We start from the raw sequence: 19,689 nt of genomic DNA, 5'->3' as shown, positions 1-19,689 counted from the left end.
TGATGTTGATGGAGAGACCCAGAGACTGAAAGAGTGTTAGACACTGCTGTACATGATCGTCTGTGTCCTCGTAAGAACTGGCCTTGATAAGGCAGTCGTCTAGATATGGGAATATTTGTATCCCCTCCAGCCGGAGGTGCGCCGCCACCGGGGCCAAAACCTTTGTAAACACTCTGGATGCCGAGCGCAGCCCAAAGGGAAGAACTCTGAATTGATAATCCCTGCCAGCAACTCTGAATCGCAGGAACTTTCTGTGGCGAGGTAAGATCGGGATGTGGAAATACGCATCTTGGAGATCCAAGGTGGCCATGTAGTCTCCAGCTGCCAGAAGATGCAGTATTTCCTGTAGTGACAACATTCTGAATGTCAGCTTCTTTAGATATTTGTTTAGGGCACGGAGATCCAGAATCGGACGCCATTCCCTGGAATTCTTCTTTACCAGAAAACATCTGGAGTAGAATCCTGTTCCCCTCAGAGTTTGAGGAACTCTCTCGATTGCTCCTTTTTTCAACATCAAATCGATTTGGACAAAGAGCTCTCTTAGATGAGCTGGAGGTGGACCTTTCAGGGGAACGTTTGGAGGAAACTCTTCGAATTCTAGGGCATGGCCCTTGGCCACAATATCCAAGACCCACCTGTCCGATGTTATCGATGACCATTTTGAGTAAAATTTAGATATTTGTCCTCCAATTTTACTTGAGAGTGGGGCAGAAGCGGTGGCAGGTGATAAGCCTCATTGATGTTTATCCTTTCCGCGGTAGGCCGGTTTTCCCCTGTTCTAAGAATAAATATTTCTTTGTTGGCTGTTGGACTGATAGCGCTGGGTTTGGTAGCGCTGATTTCCCTGCCTGTAAGAAAATTGTTGTGTATCTCCACCTCTGTTGGAGGACGATCCACGTCCTCTCGCTCCTCGAAAGGGCGGTTTACGAAATTGCAGGGTGCCCAAGGATTTCACTGTTTCTGTATCCTTTTTAATAGTCTGCAAGGCTTCCTCCACTTGCGGGCCAAACAGAAAGTCTACATCATACAGCATGTCTAATATCTTCGTTTGAACTTCTTGACGGAAAGAAGTGGATCGTAACCACCCCTGATTACGCAAGACAGCTGCACCAGCCAATTGCCTGTACCCAGTTGAGGCAACATTAACCGCCGAGTCGATCATCTCAGCCGAGATTCTTTCCCCTTCCTGCAGGATTGTCAGCGCTTCAGATTTAGAAGGCTCAGGAAGTAGATTTATGTATGGGGAAATATCCGACCACATCTGCCGGTCTTATCTGCCTAGGATGGCCAAGGAGTTATCAGCCCAGACTGTAGTAGCTGCCATCGTTGACACACGTTTACCAATGGCATCTAAGCATCTGCCATCTCTATCCGGTGGGGCTGCAATTGGAGAAGAAGGGTTCCTAGATCTCTTCTGGGCCGCTTGAACAATGACTGAATCCAGTTTTGGTTGCCCTATAAGGCACGCAGGAGATTTTGCAGGTGCCTTATATTTCTTATCGATCCGTGGCAGGACCGGTGGTATGGAAGCTGGGGTAGACATGACCTTAACACCTTCCTGCCAGATGAAGTCTATATTAGGTATAGATTTCGCTTGCTTTCTTGGCTGGTCTTTAAAATCATACACAAAGCATTCCTGCTCCGTATGTTCCATATCTATATGGAAGCGCTTTGTAGCTCGCTCCATGAGAAGGTGGAATCCACCTACGTCCACTGGTGGTGAATCCGAGGTAGCCGGAGGAGATGGAGAAGGAGTTTGTACTTGGTAATCGTCCCACTCCGACATAACGGACTTGTCATCAACCTCTCCTTCCTCTCTTTCTTCTTCGTCAGAAGAATGTTTTTCATCCGGCTGGTTGGATGGTGTCAGAGGAGGAGGAGACCTTGAAGGTCTAAAGTCTGGTAAAGGTGTTTCCACCGCAGGTGTAGGAGGCAGAGAGCCTGTAGATTCTGATGGCGGAAAACACCTGTAATAGTCGTCTAGCATGCATTGAAGATTGGTGAGCAATGCAATTGGCACTTGAGTTGCAGGGATATTAGTTTCCTGTGATGCCATTAGCTGAGGTGAATGTTGATCGTCCTGATCGTCCTCTTGATATTTTATGTTCAACTCGGAAGGACTTGTCGCCGTTCCAAAGGTTTTTTCAATGACAGAATCCTCCTCACTGTCCTCAGAGTCAAGAAGCTTGCTCGGAACCTGCAGAGGTACCTTTTGCGGTGAAAAATGCAGAGGTGATAACTGTTCCAAGGTGGAACCACGTCTCTGAAGCAAAGATGGTTTCGTAGTCGACAGAAAAGCCGTAGACGGCGACCACACTTGTAGAGTGGTACAAGAGGAGAGCTGCGGCGTCGACGGTGGGTCCACCAAAGGACTCATTGATTTAGATTTGGGTTTAGACGACGACGAAGTCGTCGTCGACGGTGCAGAAATCGTCGTCGACAATGATGGTTCCGTCGAAGGTGGTGTTTTCGTCGACGATGTTGGCTTCGTCGACGGTATTGGCTTCGTCGACGGTATTGGCTTCATCGACGGTATTGGCTTCGTTGACGGAATTGACTTCGTCAACGGCGTTATCTTCGTCGATGCCTTCGTCGACGATGGTGCCTTCATCGACGATGATGTCTTCGTCGACGGTGTGGTACTCGTCGACGGAAGAGCAAGCGTCGACGATGTCGTCGTTGACGGTGTCGTCGACGGAATCTTCTTCAGAGCAGCCGTCGACGGGGCGCCGACGATGGCAGAAGAGGAAGAACCTGCCGTCGACGAGATAGATCTAATAGAGACATAGACCATCGTCGGCAACAAAGGCGCCGTCGACATAATCATCTGAGGTTTAGGAGATGAAAAGGTTACCGTCGACGTGGATGTAGCGTCAACGGAGATCTTCGCCGACGAAGGAGTCGACGACGGCGTCGTCGACGACAGGGGCTGAATCTGAGGTAAAATCTTCTCAGATGTCTGAGGTAACCTTTTGGTGGATCTTCTCGGGGACCTTGATGGACCACTTTTCTCCTTAAGGGGGAGTAGACTCTCAGATCCCTAAGTTGATAGTTGTTTCTTAGCAACTTTAGCCCCAGGAGAATTCAACACCTCAGCTGCAGCTCTCTTCCTAGAGGCTGAAGTAGAACCAGAGGCAATACTGCCTACCTCAGAAACAGGATGATCTGAATCCTTAAGCTTTTGTAGCCTGAGGGTCTTCTGAGGGAAGGTTCTACAGATCTTGCAGTCCTTCTTTAAAAAGCCGGAGCTTACCACAAGCGTCACAAGGTCGGAATAAAGATTTCTTGGAAGACATCTTCAAAAACACTAGATTCCAGAAGGAAAATAGAGAAAGTACTGAGCAGGGCTCAGGGAGACTCCCTTCACATGATGTGCGGTAGAAAATCTGAGAGCCTAAGCCTCTGGGGAGAACCTTCTGGTGGGTGCTGTCGCCTGATTGGCTGCAGTTTGGACTATACAAAATGACTAGGATAGTCATGAGTGTGGAAGTTTTTTCTCCTGTAGCTTAGGCTATTTTACTTCCTGGTTGGGAATTACTGGTTTTTCCTATGTTATTATGGCATATTATTGCTTTTTTATGTACCGTGGGACTCCCACTTCGACGACGGGGAATGATTCAGGCATGTGAATCTATGAAAGACACCCCTAATACTGGAGAGCTAAGGGGCCCATTAGGATATCGGGCGATCCGCCTGACATCTTTCCCCGCCCGCCACCCATTTCCCCCCGCCACATTACTATGGCGGGGGGGACTGCAGCAGACGGAGAGACCGTCCGCCACTTTTCTGCCCAGTCAAGGAGTTGACCGGGCGGAAAAGGGTTTCATATGGTGGCGATGTCTGTTAGACACCGCTATCCATATTAGGGTGAAGGTGGGGACATGCTTTGCCGCCACGGAAAGGCATGCAGGAATGTCTTGTGGGGGCCCGTTGCGGGCCCCCAGGGACTCCGGGGGGGGGCTGCACGGGTGCACAGTGCCTGTCACATTGTGCATTGAAGTGCACAATGTGCATTTTTAGCATTGCGGCGGGCGGTGCTTTCAGCACCGCCCGCCGCAATGTTAAAAATGCGGGATGCGCCCGCGGGCGCATCCTAATGGCCCCCACGGGACCGCCGCCCTTCTGGCGGGTGGTCCCGTTTTAGGTCGGGATGGCAGGCGAACAAAGTCCGCCCGCCATCCTAATGGGCCCCTAGGTTCCCATGGTCCTGAAGAAGAGCCATAGGGGCACGGCACGAAACATGTTGACCTATATGACTGCAGGTGCAATACCAACCTTGAGTTCTTAATCACCCCTACTTCTTAATCATACCGACTAGAGGCAGGAATAAAATAGATATACCTAATAGCCAGGCATTTTTATCTTTCTCCCCTCCCTCCCCTTCTACATATATACATCTCCTTTATCATTATATAAAGCCCAACAAGTATTCCGACGTAGTTCGTTGGTCGTAGCACGCCCAATCCACGGCTGATTGGGGTGGACCCATTGATGAAGCATGCCACTAAGGGGTAACCCTTGTGGGTGACGGTTTTACTAGAAAAACTGTGTTTTTTCAGACACAAGAGAGATATCAAAAATATATATTTATTGGGTTCTCTGTTTTGATTTAATATTGATGGGTGTCCCCTGGAAAAGAAAAGGGGTTCTTCTTCCTATGGTGCTTTTTGTAGTTTCCTTGTACAAAGATCATTTGGGAGATCATTCCCCTCCAGCAGAATTATGACTGGGTCGGAGCCTTGGTCAGGAATAACTTGGTTTAGGTTCATTAACGACTTTCTGGTTAATCAGGGAAGACAATTCGCTGGCTGTGGTACCATATAGAATAAGAATCCCAAGATATCTACTTGCAGCATTTAGGTCAAGGGGTTTTTCAAAATTGCTAAAATCACTGGGTAAACACCAAGATTTTTTAAGAAACCTTGTCATTTTAGTGAGGAGATGCCACAGGCCAGCAACCGACTTTGAAAAGTATTCTAGCTCCAGTGCAGTTCTTAATAGGCCACTTTTATGGGCAGTATACTACAAAAAAAGTTGCCAATGCTGCTAGTATTAATAAATCAATTATTTGTCTCCCTCATACACGAATAAAACACTATGTGAGCAGCATCTACTTTTTTTAATCAATCCTTTTGATTTTTGTTTTATTTCAATTTTTCATTATTTCATTTACTTTTTGTACATTTTACATATTTCAAAAAACGTTTCCAAAAGACATAACATAAACAAACAATTATTTAATCACTAATATACCATAACCCCTTCGTCTCATTCAAACACGCTATCATTAAAGATCTTTGTCAGGCATACTCAACACACACTCACACTCCTAACACTCAAATATCAAAAAACATTTTTTGCAAAGATTATATACAGTTTTTTTCAAAGGAAACCATAGAGTCTAATTTCAAAGAGCAAATCACTATAATACAAGTATCATTTGGTTCTCTTCTGGTTTCAACATAATAAGGTGTACGCGTTTCGAACTCTCTTTAGTGCGGAGTTCTCATCAGGACCATAGACTGTAAATGAGAAAAAGAGAGGGGGACCCTTATCAGTTATTTTTTCTAAAATAAAGACTGTTTTTGGCTCAACAGCCACCTCTCTGCCTCTTACCTCTCTAATCGTCAGACAAATTCACAATCCTTTAGTCACCATCAACCGCGAAGCGGGACCACCTAAATGGTAAATTCATATATTGGTATTTCATCTATAATTGCCACATGCATCAATACCCAAATAAAAAAATTAAAAATGTACTCACTACTTCTATGTGGTTGAACGTCTCTCTACTCTGTGGGAGAGAAGAGACGTTTGTTTAATACTTGGGCAGACCCGGTTTTTACGATGACTAATCTATGTTGAAGGGGTAGGTCGTGTGTCTTACCTATTCTCGTTGTCCACACTGAATTGTGGGGGGACCGAGGGATTTTGTTTGACGCTTGAACAGCGAAGTACCTGAAGGATGAAAAGGGTACGTTCTTATTTCTGGCGAAATCCAAAAACGGATGAGCTTTCCATACAAATTATGGCAGGTCTTTTCTCAGCTTATGGGGCTCGGTGGTGCTCACCTATCGTTCGTTCTGGTTTCCGACTCGATCAGAATCCTGTCTCTCAGTCTCAGGCAGTCTGTATTCTTCTGCGTCTGTTTCCATGTTTTTATCCATATCACATGGTTTCTAGCTAAAACGCGGGCGCCATCTTTAAATGACAAAGGTTCCTAGGTGTCAAGCTCATTTTGGCCAGCGAAATTTACCTTATTGGTGCTGCATGCCTTAACTTGGGATCGTATTTTGGTGGTTTATGTCGGGTGTCCATGTGGATGCTTTCAGAGTTTGATAAATTTTTTCTACATTTCGTTCCGGGCGGGGCGGCCATCTTGGGTTGGGGGCCTCGTTCACCGGGTTGTGAACTATACTCTGAGTAGATTGGCTGCCATATTGCAGTGGTGTCCAGAGAATATTTAAAAAAAAAATTCTTTCCATGTTTACAGACTTAGTCCTCCTTACAATTTATACATTTTGGACAGTTCATTTAATCCAGCAGTTGCTGAATTAAATTTCACAATCATCATAGCTTCTTTACGTGAGAGTTTTGCTTCCAAATCACCACCTCTTAAGTCCTGTTCCACTTTTGCAATAACTGTCCATCGCAGTTTATGGGCAGGTCAATATTTGGACCACAGTCCCATAAAGGTATATTGAAGGATGTGGTTAAGGTTGTGACATTTACAAACTAAAAATGTTAGGGAGGAACACATTTTTTGTTGTACAGTATGCTATTTTAGTAATTCACAGCATTTTGACATAAAAAAATCAACCTCATTTCCATTAAAGTTAGGTAGGTCACGAAAGATTGAAGTTCTAAAAATTGGTTTGTGGATCTACAATGCTTAGGCACACAGCAATACAGGCAGAGAATATATTTTAGCAACTGACCAGAAATCGTTATACCCTTTCCAAAAGTAAATATATTTATTTTTTCTTAGTATTACATTCAGCAAATTAAGTTAGTAAATGTTACAATCATATAGACGTATCGATAAGTAGTAAATTGTCACCATAAGAATATGTGAGAATCTAAACATCTTCTATTTTCAGGAAAAAAGTTTATGGTTAGAAGCTTCTCCAAAGTTCACCTTGAATATTTTTTTTAAAACAGTGGCCCAAAAACATTTAAATGATATTTCTGAAACTCTCTGGGGCACTAAATACTAATCTGGTCTAGGCCAGAGACAGCTTTAGCTGTAACACCAGATCTCTTGTGAATAATCGATAACTTACAAACATAATATAAATAAATAGTGGTTTGGGATTATCCCTTTTCTACTTTTCCATGCAGGAAGTGTCATTCATGTGCAATAGGTTAACCAATTTCAGTAATTGGCTATGTTGGCATTGCCACTCACAATTATCTCAGCCCCCAGGACAGACATTCAGTGTTTGGTCTGTTTGTAATAGTGAGTGATGACATTTTGCAGCATTACATATTGAAAGGGTGACACTAACAAACAGTTCATATACAGGTGACACCACCACCCCCTGTTGCCGTCCGCTCAAATGGTCGCCAGGATGCTATGAAGCTGGAGATTAATTTTGTGTGCCACTTAATCGCTCGCGGCAAAATTAGTGATGCTAGACTTGGTGGATGTGTGGAGGGGTAGGAACGACGGGAAGGGCGGGTTCACACATTATTCCGCATTTCATAATATACACACCAGGATAGACTACTGGTTCGTCTCCACGGGCCTAGACGGCGCTATTAAGCAATGTATAGTCCTGCCGCGCACTCTCTCAGACCACTCCCCTATTCTGCTCTCTTTAGACACCAAGACGCAGGGGCATACGCCATTCACGTGGCGCTTCCCGCCTTACTCTTTGTTAGACCCGCTCTTCCGCGGAGAACTAGCGGAGGCACTCGAAGTGTTCTTTGAGAAGAACGTGGGCTCGGTGGAGGACTTCCAGACAGTTTGGGAGGCCTTTAAAGTATATATCAGAGGTATAGCGATCTCCAAGCATTCCAGTGTCCTAAAATCCATCAGAGCCACCTTGGCCGACCTTGAGCTACGACTCCGAACGTTAGAAGCGCAGAGTAGGGCCAACCCAGACGATGCCACGGAGGGGGAAATTAAGCGCCTTCTGGTGGAATACCACGAAGCCGCGGATAGGGAGGTACAACATTTGGGCAAATATGCCACGGCCCGGACTTACGGCGAGGGGGAGAGGCCGAGCTCCGTCCTGGCGAACATTGTCAAGGGCCAGAGGAGGAGGGCGCTAATCCCTGAGGTGCAGACCCCGGACGGAGTTAGGGTGGCGGACGACACGAGTATCGCCGGGGCCTTCCGAGACTACTATTCGAAGCTCTATTCCTCCAAAAGCGGCGACATGTCGGCCGCCATTTTGGATTATCTGGAACATGTCCGCCTACCGTTTCTCTCGAACTCTGACCGGGAGTTCCTGATGTGCCCTATACAGCTGGACGAAATCAGGGATGCGTTAGCCTCCATGAGATCGGGCAGTGCACCGGGAATTGACGGCCTATCGGTTGAATTCTATAAGGCGTTCCAGGAACAGCTGCTGCCACACGTCCGCACCCTGTTTGACTGTATCGTTGAGCAAGGTACGATGCCCGGTTCAATGAGGGAAGCGATGATAGTGACGATTTTGAAGCCGGGTAAGCCACATGACGATTGCAGTTCGTACCGCCCAATCTCGCTGCTCAACGTCGACACCAAACTATACGCCAAGGTGCTCGCGAATAGACTGGCGCTGCTGGCTCCTGCCCTCGTGGCCCCGGAGCAAGCGGGTTTTATCCCGTCCAGGAACCTGTCCTACAACATCAGGACGGTGCTGGGGACAATCCAACATGTGAAACAGGACACGTCAGCGGTGGCGCTCTTTCTGGACATGGAGAAAGCATTCGACTCCGTCGAGTGGCCGTTCCTGTTGCAGGTGTTGCGCCGTATGGGACTCGGCGAGCCCTTCGTCCAGATGATTGGCGCTCTTTACGACGGCCCCTCGGCGAGGGTCCGAGTCGGAAATGCGATCTCCGGCCCTCTTTACATAGGGCGCGGCACCCATCAGGGCTGCCCCTTATCCCCTCTCTTGTATGCCCTTGCCGCAGAACCTCTGGCCTGTGCACTAAGGGAGTACCATAGCCACGAGGGGATCCGTTTCCCTACGTATAAAATTGTGGTGTCCATGTACGCAGACGACACGCTGCTGTATGCCCACGACCCCGCGAACACGCTCCCCCCTCTCCTGAGAGAGGTAGTCCGCTTCGGGGCACTTTCGGGGCTCCGAATCAATTGGGCAAAATCGGTGGCGCTACCGCTCACCCCAGTGACCACACGTGTGGAGACGGAGTACCCTATTCAGTGGACAGAAGACCCGATAAGGTAGTTAGGGATCCAGATCCACACGGACCCGGACCAACTGATTAGCCAGAACTACGGGAGGGCAGTCAGCAAGCTGGAGGACGATATCGACATATAGTGCAAACTACCCCTTACGCTAATAGGCCGCATAGCAATAATGAAAATGATAGTATTACCACGATTTCTATTCCTTTTTCAGGCGTTGCCTATTGTGCTATCCAAGGCTTTCTTTCACCGCTTAAATAGCCTAATGATAAAATTGGCGTGGGCTGGGAAGCAGCCGCGAGTCAAATGGGCTACGCTCACCCTCCCGTACGCCCTGGGGGGATTGGCGGCGCCAGATCTGGAACTGTACTATAGGGTAGCCCAAGCGTCACACCTCCACACCTGGGTCCACGGGGACACACTCATTCCACACGTCAGGATGGAGCAGCTCTTCGCCCGCCCGCTCCCTCTCCCGGCAACGATCTGCCGCCCGCAAGATCGCCGGACGGGAATACTGGACTCCATCTCGTCTACCAACCACGCGTGGCATTCCCTCCTCTTCCGCCAAGGCGGAGCGTTGATTTATTCCCCAGAAATGCCGATTGAGTGGATGCGATGGCTTTCGCCGATGACGGACAAAGCCACCACACGTGAGCTGAATAAACTGGGATGGAGCAAGGCGGGTGACCTGTTCCAGGATGGCGTTGCCAAGACCTGGGACCAGGCCTGGGGGGACAACACTGACCCTCCACTACTCCAGCGGTTCCATTTTCATAGAACCCGGTGTGCCCTTTCGGAACTCCTAGGCCCGGACATGGCGGAGCCGCCGGAAGTCCCGGAATTATCGTACGTCATTACACACAAAGACCCCAAAAAACTTCTCTCTAATCTCTACAGTACGGCCAGGTCCCAGGCAGCACACCAACTCTCGAAGGCCCGTCTGCAGTGGCAGAGCGACCTGGCAACTACGCTGGATGACGAGACATGGCGCTATTGCTGCGAAAACACCAAGCGTATCTCCCTTAATGGGAAACACCGGCTCATACATTTTAAATTACTACAGAGGGTGTACTACACCCCAGCGCGGCTCCACCGTTATGGCCTGCGCCCGGAGGCTCACTGTGAACGTTGCAGAGCTGCAGACGCTGACTTCCTACACCTGTCTTGGAACTGCCCGGGGATTCAGGCGTTTTGGCGCGAAATCTTTGCTGAAATGACTAACATACTGGAGGTTGACTTGGAGGTCGACCCGGGGCTAGCTCTTATTGGTAACTCAAGGAGGCTCCCGGTGGAGCACACAGACAGACTTGTACAGTGAACTGCTACCCCCAAAGAGCCGGCCGAAAAACTTCTGGGCCCTGTACAACACATACATACAGAGACGACAAAATGACGAGACGAGTCTCACAGACGACGCTGACCACGAATTGCTGCCAGACCCTCACTGTGATACTGCATGAACCCCTGGTGTAGACGAGACACGGGGTGGGCGGCACTTTACGGGTAGGCGGGGGGGAGAGCTCAGGGGACAGGGGGTTGAAGGGGACGAGGGGCATTCCTACAGGGGTCTATTAGAAAAGTGACACACCTCCCGAGGATGCAGTAAGATGCAGCCCGAGTGGTAGGAACGGGGTCCGGACCTTTGCCAGGGCTTAGCTATCAGCGATCTCACAGACATGCACAGAGACGGATTCTGGAGAGGGGTGGGAGAGTCCAGACAGGGTAGCGGGATGCGGGGCAGGATTTGATTGTGTTTTTTTACTGTTGGGGATACGGGCAGAGACACGGGGGAGGGTAGGGCATTGAGGGGAGTTCTGGGCACAGTTGGAGGGAGAAAAAGTTAAAATGCGCAGGATTGTTAACTGTTATTCGTGCTACTGACCACTTCAGAGTTCTGAAACTTCCAGTACCATTTTACGCCGCCAGACCCCCGGGTTGTTGGCCTCCAGGCTGTGTATCAGACGAAATGTGGAGTGTTGTCCTTCATGTGGCGAGGCCGGCCCTCGAGGGTTGTAGGCCAAGAGCGGTGTTCATTGCATTTATCACCATTGCGCAATAAATAAATAATTTAAAAAAAAAAAAAAAAATGTGTGCCACTTTCTATGCTTCTAACGCTTTTCCATTTTTTAGATCGAGCCTAGGCAGCGTGCATGCGCGATCTGCAAGACCTGAAGTAGCCACTAAAAACATTATTCCCACCTGCTGCTCACCATTGGTAACTCCAATGAAGGCTCTTCATTGCTGCCTTCTTACTCGTTCGCTGCAGCCACTACCTCACTTCCGTTGAAGGCCGAGGAGCACCAGGCAAGTAGTCTACTTACGCTTTCAGTGCATTTCTTTTGTTTGGGAGAACTCACTTTCTTTTTATTTCCTGAACGTCTGACCCTGTTTTTTAAATGTCGCTTTACTTTCTCTGTTTCCAGGTGTCGCTTCCGGACTATGGCGTCATTCAGTGCATTTCTTTATTTCTTTTGTATGGGCGAACTCTTTTTTTTGTTACCTGCACGTACGTGTTTCTGCCCCGATTTTTTAAATGTCGGTCTAAACTTCCTCTGCTTCAAGGTGTTTCTTCCGGACTATGACGTCAGATGAACTATGCTTGTTTTATTTACTGTTCTAGAATGCAGCAGGCGTGGAGTGGCTGTAAATGTCTCATGTGACAACTTTCAAAAAGCTCTACTTATCTTATACATTACCATATACAGGGTCCGTTGTAAGAAATGCATCTAGCTAATGGGTTTTCAGAAAGAAAAACTAGTCGCCTCACTGGGTCCGAAATTATATTCAAGTGCATTTGTAATAAATTCCAAATCAGCGATTGAAATGGCTAAATGTATCTGTCACTACACAGCAACCCGTTTTCTGAAAGTTCATTGGTTGCTACTTCAAAACGGCTGATATTATTTTTTTGCTTCTGTAGCAGCTAGCAAAATCCCAGAATGACGCACCCTGCAGTCGGCTCACTTAAAGGTAGCTTTTACAGGCTTTGGTAGGGAACAGATGAAAGGCTTGTTGCCCACCGTAAACAGGAAAGAAATACTTCGGGTTTATATCATGCGAGGCTCATCTCCTTAATTAGCTGGGATTGAAAGCGCCATTGTTTCCCTTCACTACAGTCAGTACTGTCGCCCTTTGTTTCCCTGGTCTTTGTAATGCTCGAGGCCTTACACATTCTATTGTCACCAGTGTTCCGTTGCCCTACTATTGGAAGCAGAGCAGTTTATTTATGCATTTTTATAAAGCGCGGACTTTACCGAAAGGTGTCAGAGTGCTGTACAATAGAACCAGTTACGTAACATGAGAGAAATGTTACAAAATAGAACGTACAAAAATAGCAAGACACAGAATCGAACACAGCAGGCAAGAGGAACACAATATCAAACACAGCAAGCAAGGAATGTACAAAAATAAATAAATATTACACGTTTACAATGACTAACGAACTTCCTGGCGGGGTCTGAGAATGAAGGAATTAGTTCTGAAAGTGTCTTTGGAATAGAAGAGATTTGAGGTCCGCTTTGAAGATCCGGATGGAGGTGGTGACACGGAGCAATGGAGAAAGCGAGTTCCAGATTCTCACCGCATTACCTGAGAACGATTGAGCCGTCAATTTTTCCCTTTTGAAGGAGGGGGGCTCAAGCAGAAACTTTTCAGCATTCCGAGATGGTCTCAAGCCTCCAGACAATTTCTGTTTATTTGCCAGATAGCGAGGGGAGGAAGAGTGCAAGGCTTTGTGGGTGATGCAAGCCGTTTTGTAAATAGCTCTAGCCTCGATGGGAAGCCATCGGAGAGAAGACAGGATAGGAGTGATGTGGTCACTTCGTTTGGACCTTGAAATTAAGCGAGCTGCTAAATGGAGGACGGATTTGATTCGTGAGAGGTGAGATTTGGGAAGGCCAGTCAGAAGAGAATTACAATAATCCAGTCTAGAGAGAACTAGCAATTGGACCAAGGTTTTTAGGTCTTTCTCCAGGAAGAAACAACAAATCCCCCACAGAAGGCGCAGCTGATAACGTGCGTTCTTGGCAATGGAGTTGATGTGTGAGATTAGGTTGAGTCTTTTGTCAAGTATGACACCTAGGGATTTAGCGCAGTCAACAATGATGGGTTTACTGTTGAGTAGATTCAGCTGATCCATCCAGGATTGAACAGGAGGCGGGGAGAGAGAGGTAGATAGGAGGAGGAATTCAGTTTTGGTGGGATTGAGAATGAGTTGGTGAACTAACATCCAGTTGTGAATAGAGTTGAGAGTAGAGTTGAGTAGTGAGAGATCTTGTGAGGAAGACACCTTGAGGTAGATTTGGGTGTCATCCGCCTAGAGATGGTAGAGGATTCCAGATTTGCTTAGGAGGTTGCGTAGTAACTTTTATAAACTGTCCTGCCAATGGCATGTTAGACAAATGTAGCCCCCGGGGTTAAATACGATGTTGACGACGTACATATAGGTCATGCAACATTGTATTTTAACTCTAACAGAAGACAGTTTTATCAAAAATGATGTATGAAAAATGTAAAAATAAACCTTGTTATTTACAGAATCTTGAAATAAGATTAATAATTATTTAAGAAAGGCGTGCATGGCTTCTTTAGGCAAAATCCCCACTCCCTAGTTATTATTCAGAACACATTCCATTGTACTGTAATGATGTTAATACATCACAAACCTTGATAGGGATCAACAGAGCGCTGTACATTATTACATCTTTGAACTAAGCAATTAGATTACATTTCACATATTTAGGTGCAGGGAGATAAAGTTATTTGCCTACAATAACTAGATTTAGAACCAAGTGATTTGCTCCGTGGTAATTATTAGTTGAATACCAGTCATTTTTATGAGTGAAACCTACAAAATGACTACCTGCAACTCACGTTTTTTTGAGGAATTTCTATCTTTTCATTCACCCACTAAGCTACCTTACCAACCAAATAGGAACAATTCATTGTTGAACATATCTGTGGGCCGATTAATAAAACTCAAAGTAAGAAAATCATAACTTCAAGAATATTTCTGCGGTACTTACACTTTAGCTTGTTTAGCAGCTGAAGTAGCTGAGGATCTGTCAGAGTGAATCTGCATAAGAAAAGAAAAGAAAGACGCTGAGAGGCATAGTGATACTGCCACCTCAAAATATATTTTTTTAGAATTACTTATGCTTTTTGGTATGCTTTATTTTAATAAATTTAAATAAAATGTAGCAATTTGAATTAACCAACTACATATTCAAATATTGTCGTAAATGGCTTGCAATAGTCACATTGGCACTGATGTATAACTTTACTGAATCAGAAATTGATATGTTTACAGGGAAGCAGAGTCAGAGAGAAAAAAGGAGGAGTGTTTGGAGTCAAATCCCACATATTCAGAACTTCTACTGTTCCTTCCTACATTTTGTTCAAGCATACTTCACCCCTAGTTGGACTTTTTTTTATTTAAATAGTTAATTTAGGTCTACATAGGCCGTAAAACAGATCAGATTAGTTAACAATATTAGTTGGTCTCCAGTGACAGAAAATTACATCTGGATAATGTTCCCTCTGTTTAAAACATTAGCCAATATATAAAGCATTACACATAACATTTTCCACACAAGTACACTGTATACAATAGATTATGTAAAGTTGGCGATCATAAAAAAAAGTACATTACATGAGAAATAAAAGTTTACTTACAGAATTTTTCGTATATGTATTTTTCACTGAATTATGACCAAAGGGTGCTAGTCTCCATTTATCCATATGATTAGTAGCACCCTTTAATAGCCTATCAGAGGCAAAGGTATTTCCTGAATAAATTCTGTTGGACTCCAAATACCTATTTTCAAGTCTGCACTGCAGCATCCTAGGTGCAAATAGGAGTGAAGGTGTATAATAAAAGGGGAAAATGCAGTCTGATAGACCCACTGACAGATGCCTCATCGAGCCAGTGCTTTAAAAAACCAAACCCTACCTAGCCTGGGAGGCGAGTGGCTCATTTATGACTTCAATAAAGATTCCTATGGAGCAGAACATGGATTACAAGAAACTAACTTATGTTCTGCTTTGAAGGATCTTCATTGATAGTCATAAATGCTAGAATAGAGTATCAAGCTATTAAATCCAATGGAAAGTGGCAGTTGGGCAGCAGGAAAACAAACACCTTGTAGGGCACTGACTACACTTATTAAACAAGCATGTTTAATGCAATAGGTCTAGCATTTGCGAGCGTTTAAGTTATTGGAATTGAAAATGACATTGCCTTTCATTTATGTGTTTTTAAAAGGAACACATATATAAAAGGCATTGTTGTTTTTAATCCCAAGAGCTCAAACTCTTGCAAATGGAGACCACTATAATGGCTGACTGCAGCGCGCTGGCATACTTTGCTCTTCTGCTGTGTTTTAATACTTTTAAACTTCTAGCACCATCGCGCTATCGCGCTGCTGACTTTTGAATACAGGCGCTTATTTTTCACTTCTGCTCTCTTGGGGGGTGATAACTAGTTTAAGAATCTTACCTCCCCCAATAATTGTCTCTCACCCTGTATTTTGCGGGATTTAGGGCGCTTCAGGGTGTTCTAGGGCTCGTGGTTTACCGCGTCGTGGCGATTTAGGCCGCCATCTTGGGTGGGGGAAACCAGGTGGGCGCCGATTTGCGGGCGCCATCTTGGTTGGGGGGGCTAGAGCTTCCGTCGTAGGACTCCCGCGTTTATGGCTACTTAAGATGTCCAGTCTTCGAGCGCGCACCGCCGGCGCGCAGCGGACGCGCCGCTGGCGCGCCGGAGGTGCGCCTGAGGTAAGCCCGTTTGCGCCCGTTCGCGCACATGTCGCGACCAGCGCCGGCCATGCTGCCTCTTCCACCCCTACTCGTCTAGTGTATTCCAGAGATGAGCTCATCCAACTCGATAAGCGCCTCCATCTGAGATTCCAGCCAGACGCCACCAACAGTTGCCCGGGGACGCTATCTTGTGGCTTGCTGAATGTTAGATCTCTCAGTAAGCATCATGTGGAAATCGCACTCCTCATTGAACTTTATGAGTTGGAAGTGCTTTTTCTGACAGAGACGTGGACCAGAGCCGATAGTGTTGTGGAACTGGGCTTGGCCTGTCCTTCGGGTTATAAAATCAGACATAATCCCCGAGTTGGGAATAGAGGTGGTGGCATTGGATTCATCTTTAGGGATACACTGGCTCTTTCTCAGCTGGAGCTCTAGGAAGTCCAAGCTTTTGAACGTATGGGCTTTTCCTTAAATGACCAAGGGGGTGCTCTGTACTCTGGGCTGCTATGCTATAGACCCCATGGCAATGCCCTGTCAGCCCTACCTGAGCTGATAGATCTCTTGTATGACCTTTCCAATACCCATGCCAGACTATTAGTTCTGGGGGATTTTAACCTTTGGCCAAATGGATTCAGCTTATAGAGAGCTGTGCCAGGCTTGCTGTAATATACATATACAGCAAATGGTGCTCTCCCAGACTCACCTAAAGGGTCATGTCCTAGACATGGTATTTGCGGATAACGATCAGGTCAGGATCAGAGACAAAATTCCCCAATGTTGGACAGACCATGCTCTTGTCCACTTCTCCCTATCCCTCCCTGCTGACGCTTTGCGGGGGGCAACAGGGGAGCCACTAAACTTAGTAGGCAATGGTCCAGACTTTTGAAACATTCTAGCCTTTCTACACTGTTAGCAGGGGGCTTCACCTTGGGAGGAAATGTGGAAGAAAGTTATGTGAGTCTATGCCAACTAATTACTGAATCTTTGGATAAAGTGGCCCCTTTGAGGAAAGCAAGGGATAAGCTTAAACCTGCCATGCCCTGGTACTCGAAAGATCTTGAAACTGTGATGTAAACAGGCGGAAAGAGCCTGGAGGAAGCAGTATCTAGTGCAAGATAAAGCACTTTACAAACAGGCCCTTCTGGACTACAAAGCGCAAATTAAGTGCGCTAAAGCCAAGTTCCTTGAGGAGATGCTGTTGCAGGCAGCGAATAAGTCCCAGACCCTTTTTAAAATCGTCAAGGACTTTTCGCGTCCTGCCTGTGCCACTAATAATATCCCGGCTCTCAGTCTTTATGTGACTCTTTAGCAGCGGCTTTTGAGGATAAAATCACCACTATTCTGAGTGATTTGTGTAACCCAGCTACCATCCGTCAGCCTTTGCCTGTTTCGGCTCCTTTATCTACCTCTGAGGCCCCTGTGGAAGATGTGGGGCAGGTACGGCTAGATAGCTTTCCTCCCCCTTCCTTTGAGGATTTCTGCCTTTTGGCCAATGGCGTGTCCCGGGGCTCTCCCATGGACCCGCTTCCTCATAGATTTTGGAAGGTGTTTCAGGAGGAACTCTTTCCCCCTCTCCATGCCATGTGCTGTCAGTCTCTCAGCACTGCTACTGTTCCCGATTGTTGGAAATTGGCGGTGGTCTCCCCTCTTTTGAAGAAGGCAACGCTGGACCCTACTTGTGCGGCAAACTATCGGCCTATCTCGCTGCTCCCCTTCCCATTAAGATCCTTGAGAAGCTGGTCACTAAACATCCGTTCAGTTTTTTGGAGTCCAACCTTTGCCTGGACGTGGCCCAGTTCGGCTTCAGGCCAGCTCATGGCACTGAGTCTGCATTGGTGGTTGTGTTAGATGACCTTCATTCGCGTGTCGACTCTGGTCAAGCAGCCTTTTTAGTGCTGCTCGACATGTCGGCCACGTTCGACACGGTCAGCCATGACATTCTCATCAGCAGACTGGAGGAAGTCGGAGTGGCTGGCTCGGCCCGGGATTGGCTGGTCTCCTGTTTGCATGATAGGCATCAGGTAGTGGCCTTGCCACCCTATAGATCTGCTATCAGAAAAGTGGGACAAGGTGTGCCTCAAGGGTCGGCAATTAGCCCTATCTTATATAATCTTTATCTCCGCCCTTTGGTCAAGCTGATCAAATCATTTGGTATCTCAGTTATGAATTATGCTGATGATACTCAGCTTATTTTTTCCTTCGAAGTCAGTGATGCCGTGTCTCAAGAGACTTTCCATCATTGCATGACAGCTACCGCGGACTGGTTGCGCCTTAATTCCCTCCTGTTTAATGGCTCCAAAACGGAGGTACTACACTGCTCCGTGGATCGCATCCCTCATCCTTTGCCTATGGATTTTTGGCCTCCTCTCTTCCAGGGTACCGTTGCGGCGGCAGGTTCCGCGCGCAACTTGGGTGTCATGTTTGGCCCAAATTTACAGTTGGATGACTGCGTTAACAAAACAGTTGCTACATGCATGTTGTTGCACCGCACTTTGCGTAAAATTCTCCCTATGCTTCCGACTCAAGCCAGACCAGAGGTTGTGCGCAGTATCATCCTGAGCAGGCTTGATTACTGTAACGCACTGCTTCTGGGTGCCCCTGGAACTTTGATTGGTAAGCTGCAGCGCATTCAGAACATGGCAGCTACGTTGGCCCTCTCTCGGCTGCGCTCGGCTTCCTCTTCCTTGGCGTTAAAAGATCTCCACTGGCTGCCTGTCCACCAGCGTATCGGCTTCAAAGCATCTTGCATAGTCTTCAGGGCCCTCCATGGGCAGGAGCCTGTTCGGTTGCAGGAACTTTTTTCATGGTACAAGACAGCCAGACCTTTGCGATCCTCATCAGCATGTCTGGTGGTGGTGCCCAGAATTCAAAGGTTACGGATGGGCGGCCGTTCCTTTGGATACACTGCAGCCAAATATTGGAACTCCCTTCCCTTGGCCTTAAGGAGTGCTGTTGAACTCACCTCTTTTAAGAAAGGATTGAAATCCTATCTCTTTCCTAGGGCAGTGTAATTTCGCTTTCGTGTGTCAGGCCAGGAAGAGTCAAAGCGCCAGGATACCCTCTGGGTGGCAGTCGCGCTATAAAAGTATGGTTACAATTACAATTACAATTACAATGGTGGCCCCAACCCTTCTCTTAGACGCTGCTCCCGTATTCAGGTTACAGTGAGCAGCATCTAAATAAAGGGGCGTGGCCACCATTATAGTAAAAGCACGTATGGGGCTTTCATGTAAAGTTAATTTAAAAAACTGTAATTTGAAAAGCTTTGTAGTGTGGCCGCTAAGTGAAAGCAGCCCGCACTGGTAATTAAATAATTAAATAGGCGTGACCACTAAAGTGAAAGCGGAACGCGCCGTATATTAAATAATTAAATAAGCATGGCCGCTATAAAGTGGACCGTGATGTAATTTGAATAAAATATATTACAAATTAAAACAAAGCGGCGGGTGCTCCGATGCTATGTGTGGAATAGGGGAAGGGCATTAAAGAAAATAGTGCTTACCAACTTATAAAGCGTACCGTGTAACAAGCGAAGGAAAAGAGCCAGTGTACGTGGGAGGTTACAATTGAAG

The 19,689-nt window shown here is 46.6% G+C and overlaps 1 protein-coding gene across 7 annotated transcripts in view; it reads right to left on the bottom strand.

Annotated features, from left to right (window-relative positions):
• LOC144753804 (uncharacterized) overlaps positions 1 to 19,689 on the bottom strand; it is a 2,685,544-nt gene that overhangs the window by 1,023,054 nt on the left and 1,642,801 nt on the right. For all 7 annotated transcript variants that reach the window (XR_013594537.1, XR_013594539.1, XM_078641375.1 and 4 more), the window contains one exon: positions 14,386 to 14,435. Coding sequence is in view for 5 of the 7 variants with exons in the window: in XM_078641375.1 (XP_078497501.1) it covers positions 14,386 to 14,435 (50 nt within the window). In the remaining 2 variants the exon portion in view is untranslated. The remainder of the gene's footprint in view (positions 1 to 14,385; positions 14,436 to 19,689) is intronic.

Source organism: Lissotriton helveticus, chromosome 5_1, assembly GCF_964261635.1.
Source record: "Lissotriton helveticus chromosome 5_1, aLisHel1.1, whole genome shotgun sequence".
NCBI lineage: Eukaryota > Metazoa > Chordata > Amphibia > Caudata > Salamandridae > Lissotriton > Lissotriton helveticus.
The sequence above is the reverse complement of the archived record's forward strand: the minus strand, read 5'-3'. Positions and strand labels throughout refer to the sequence as shown.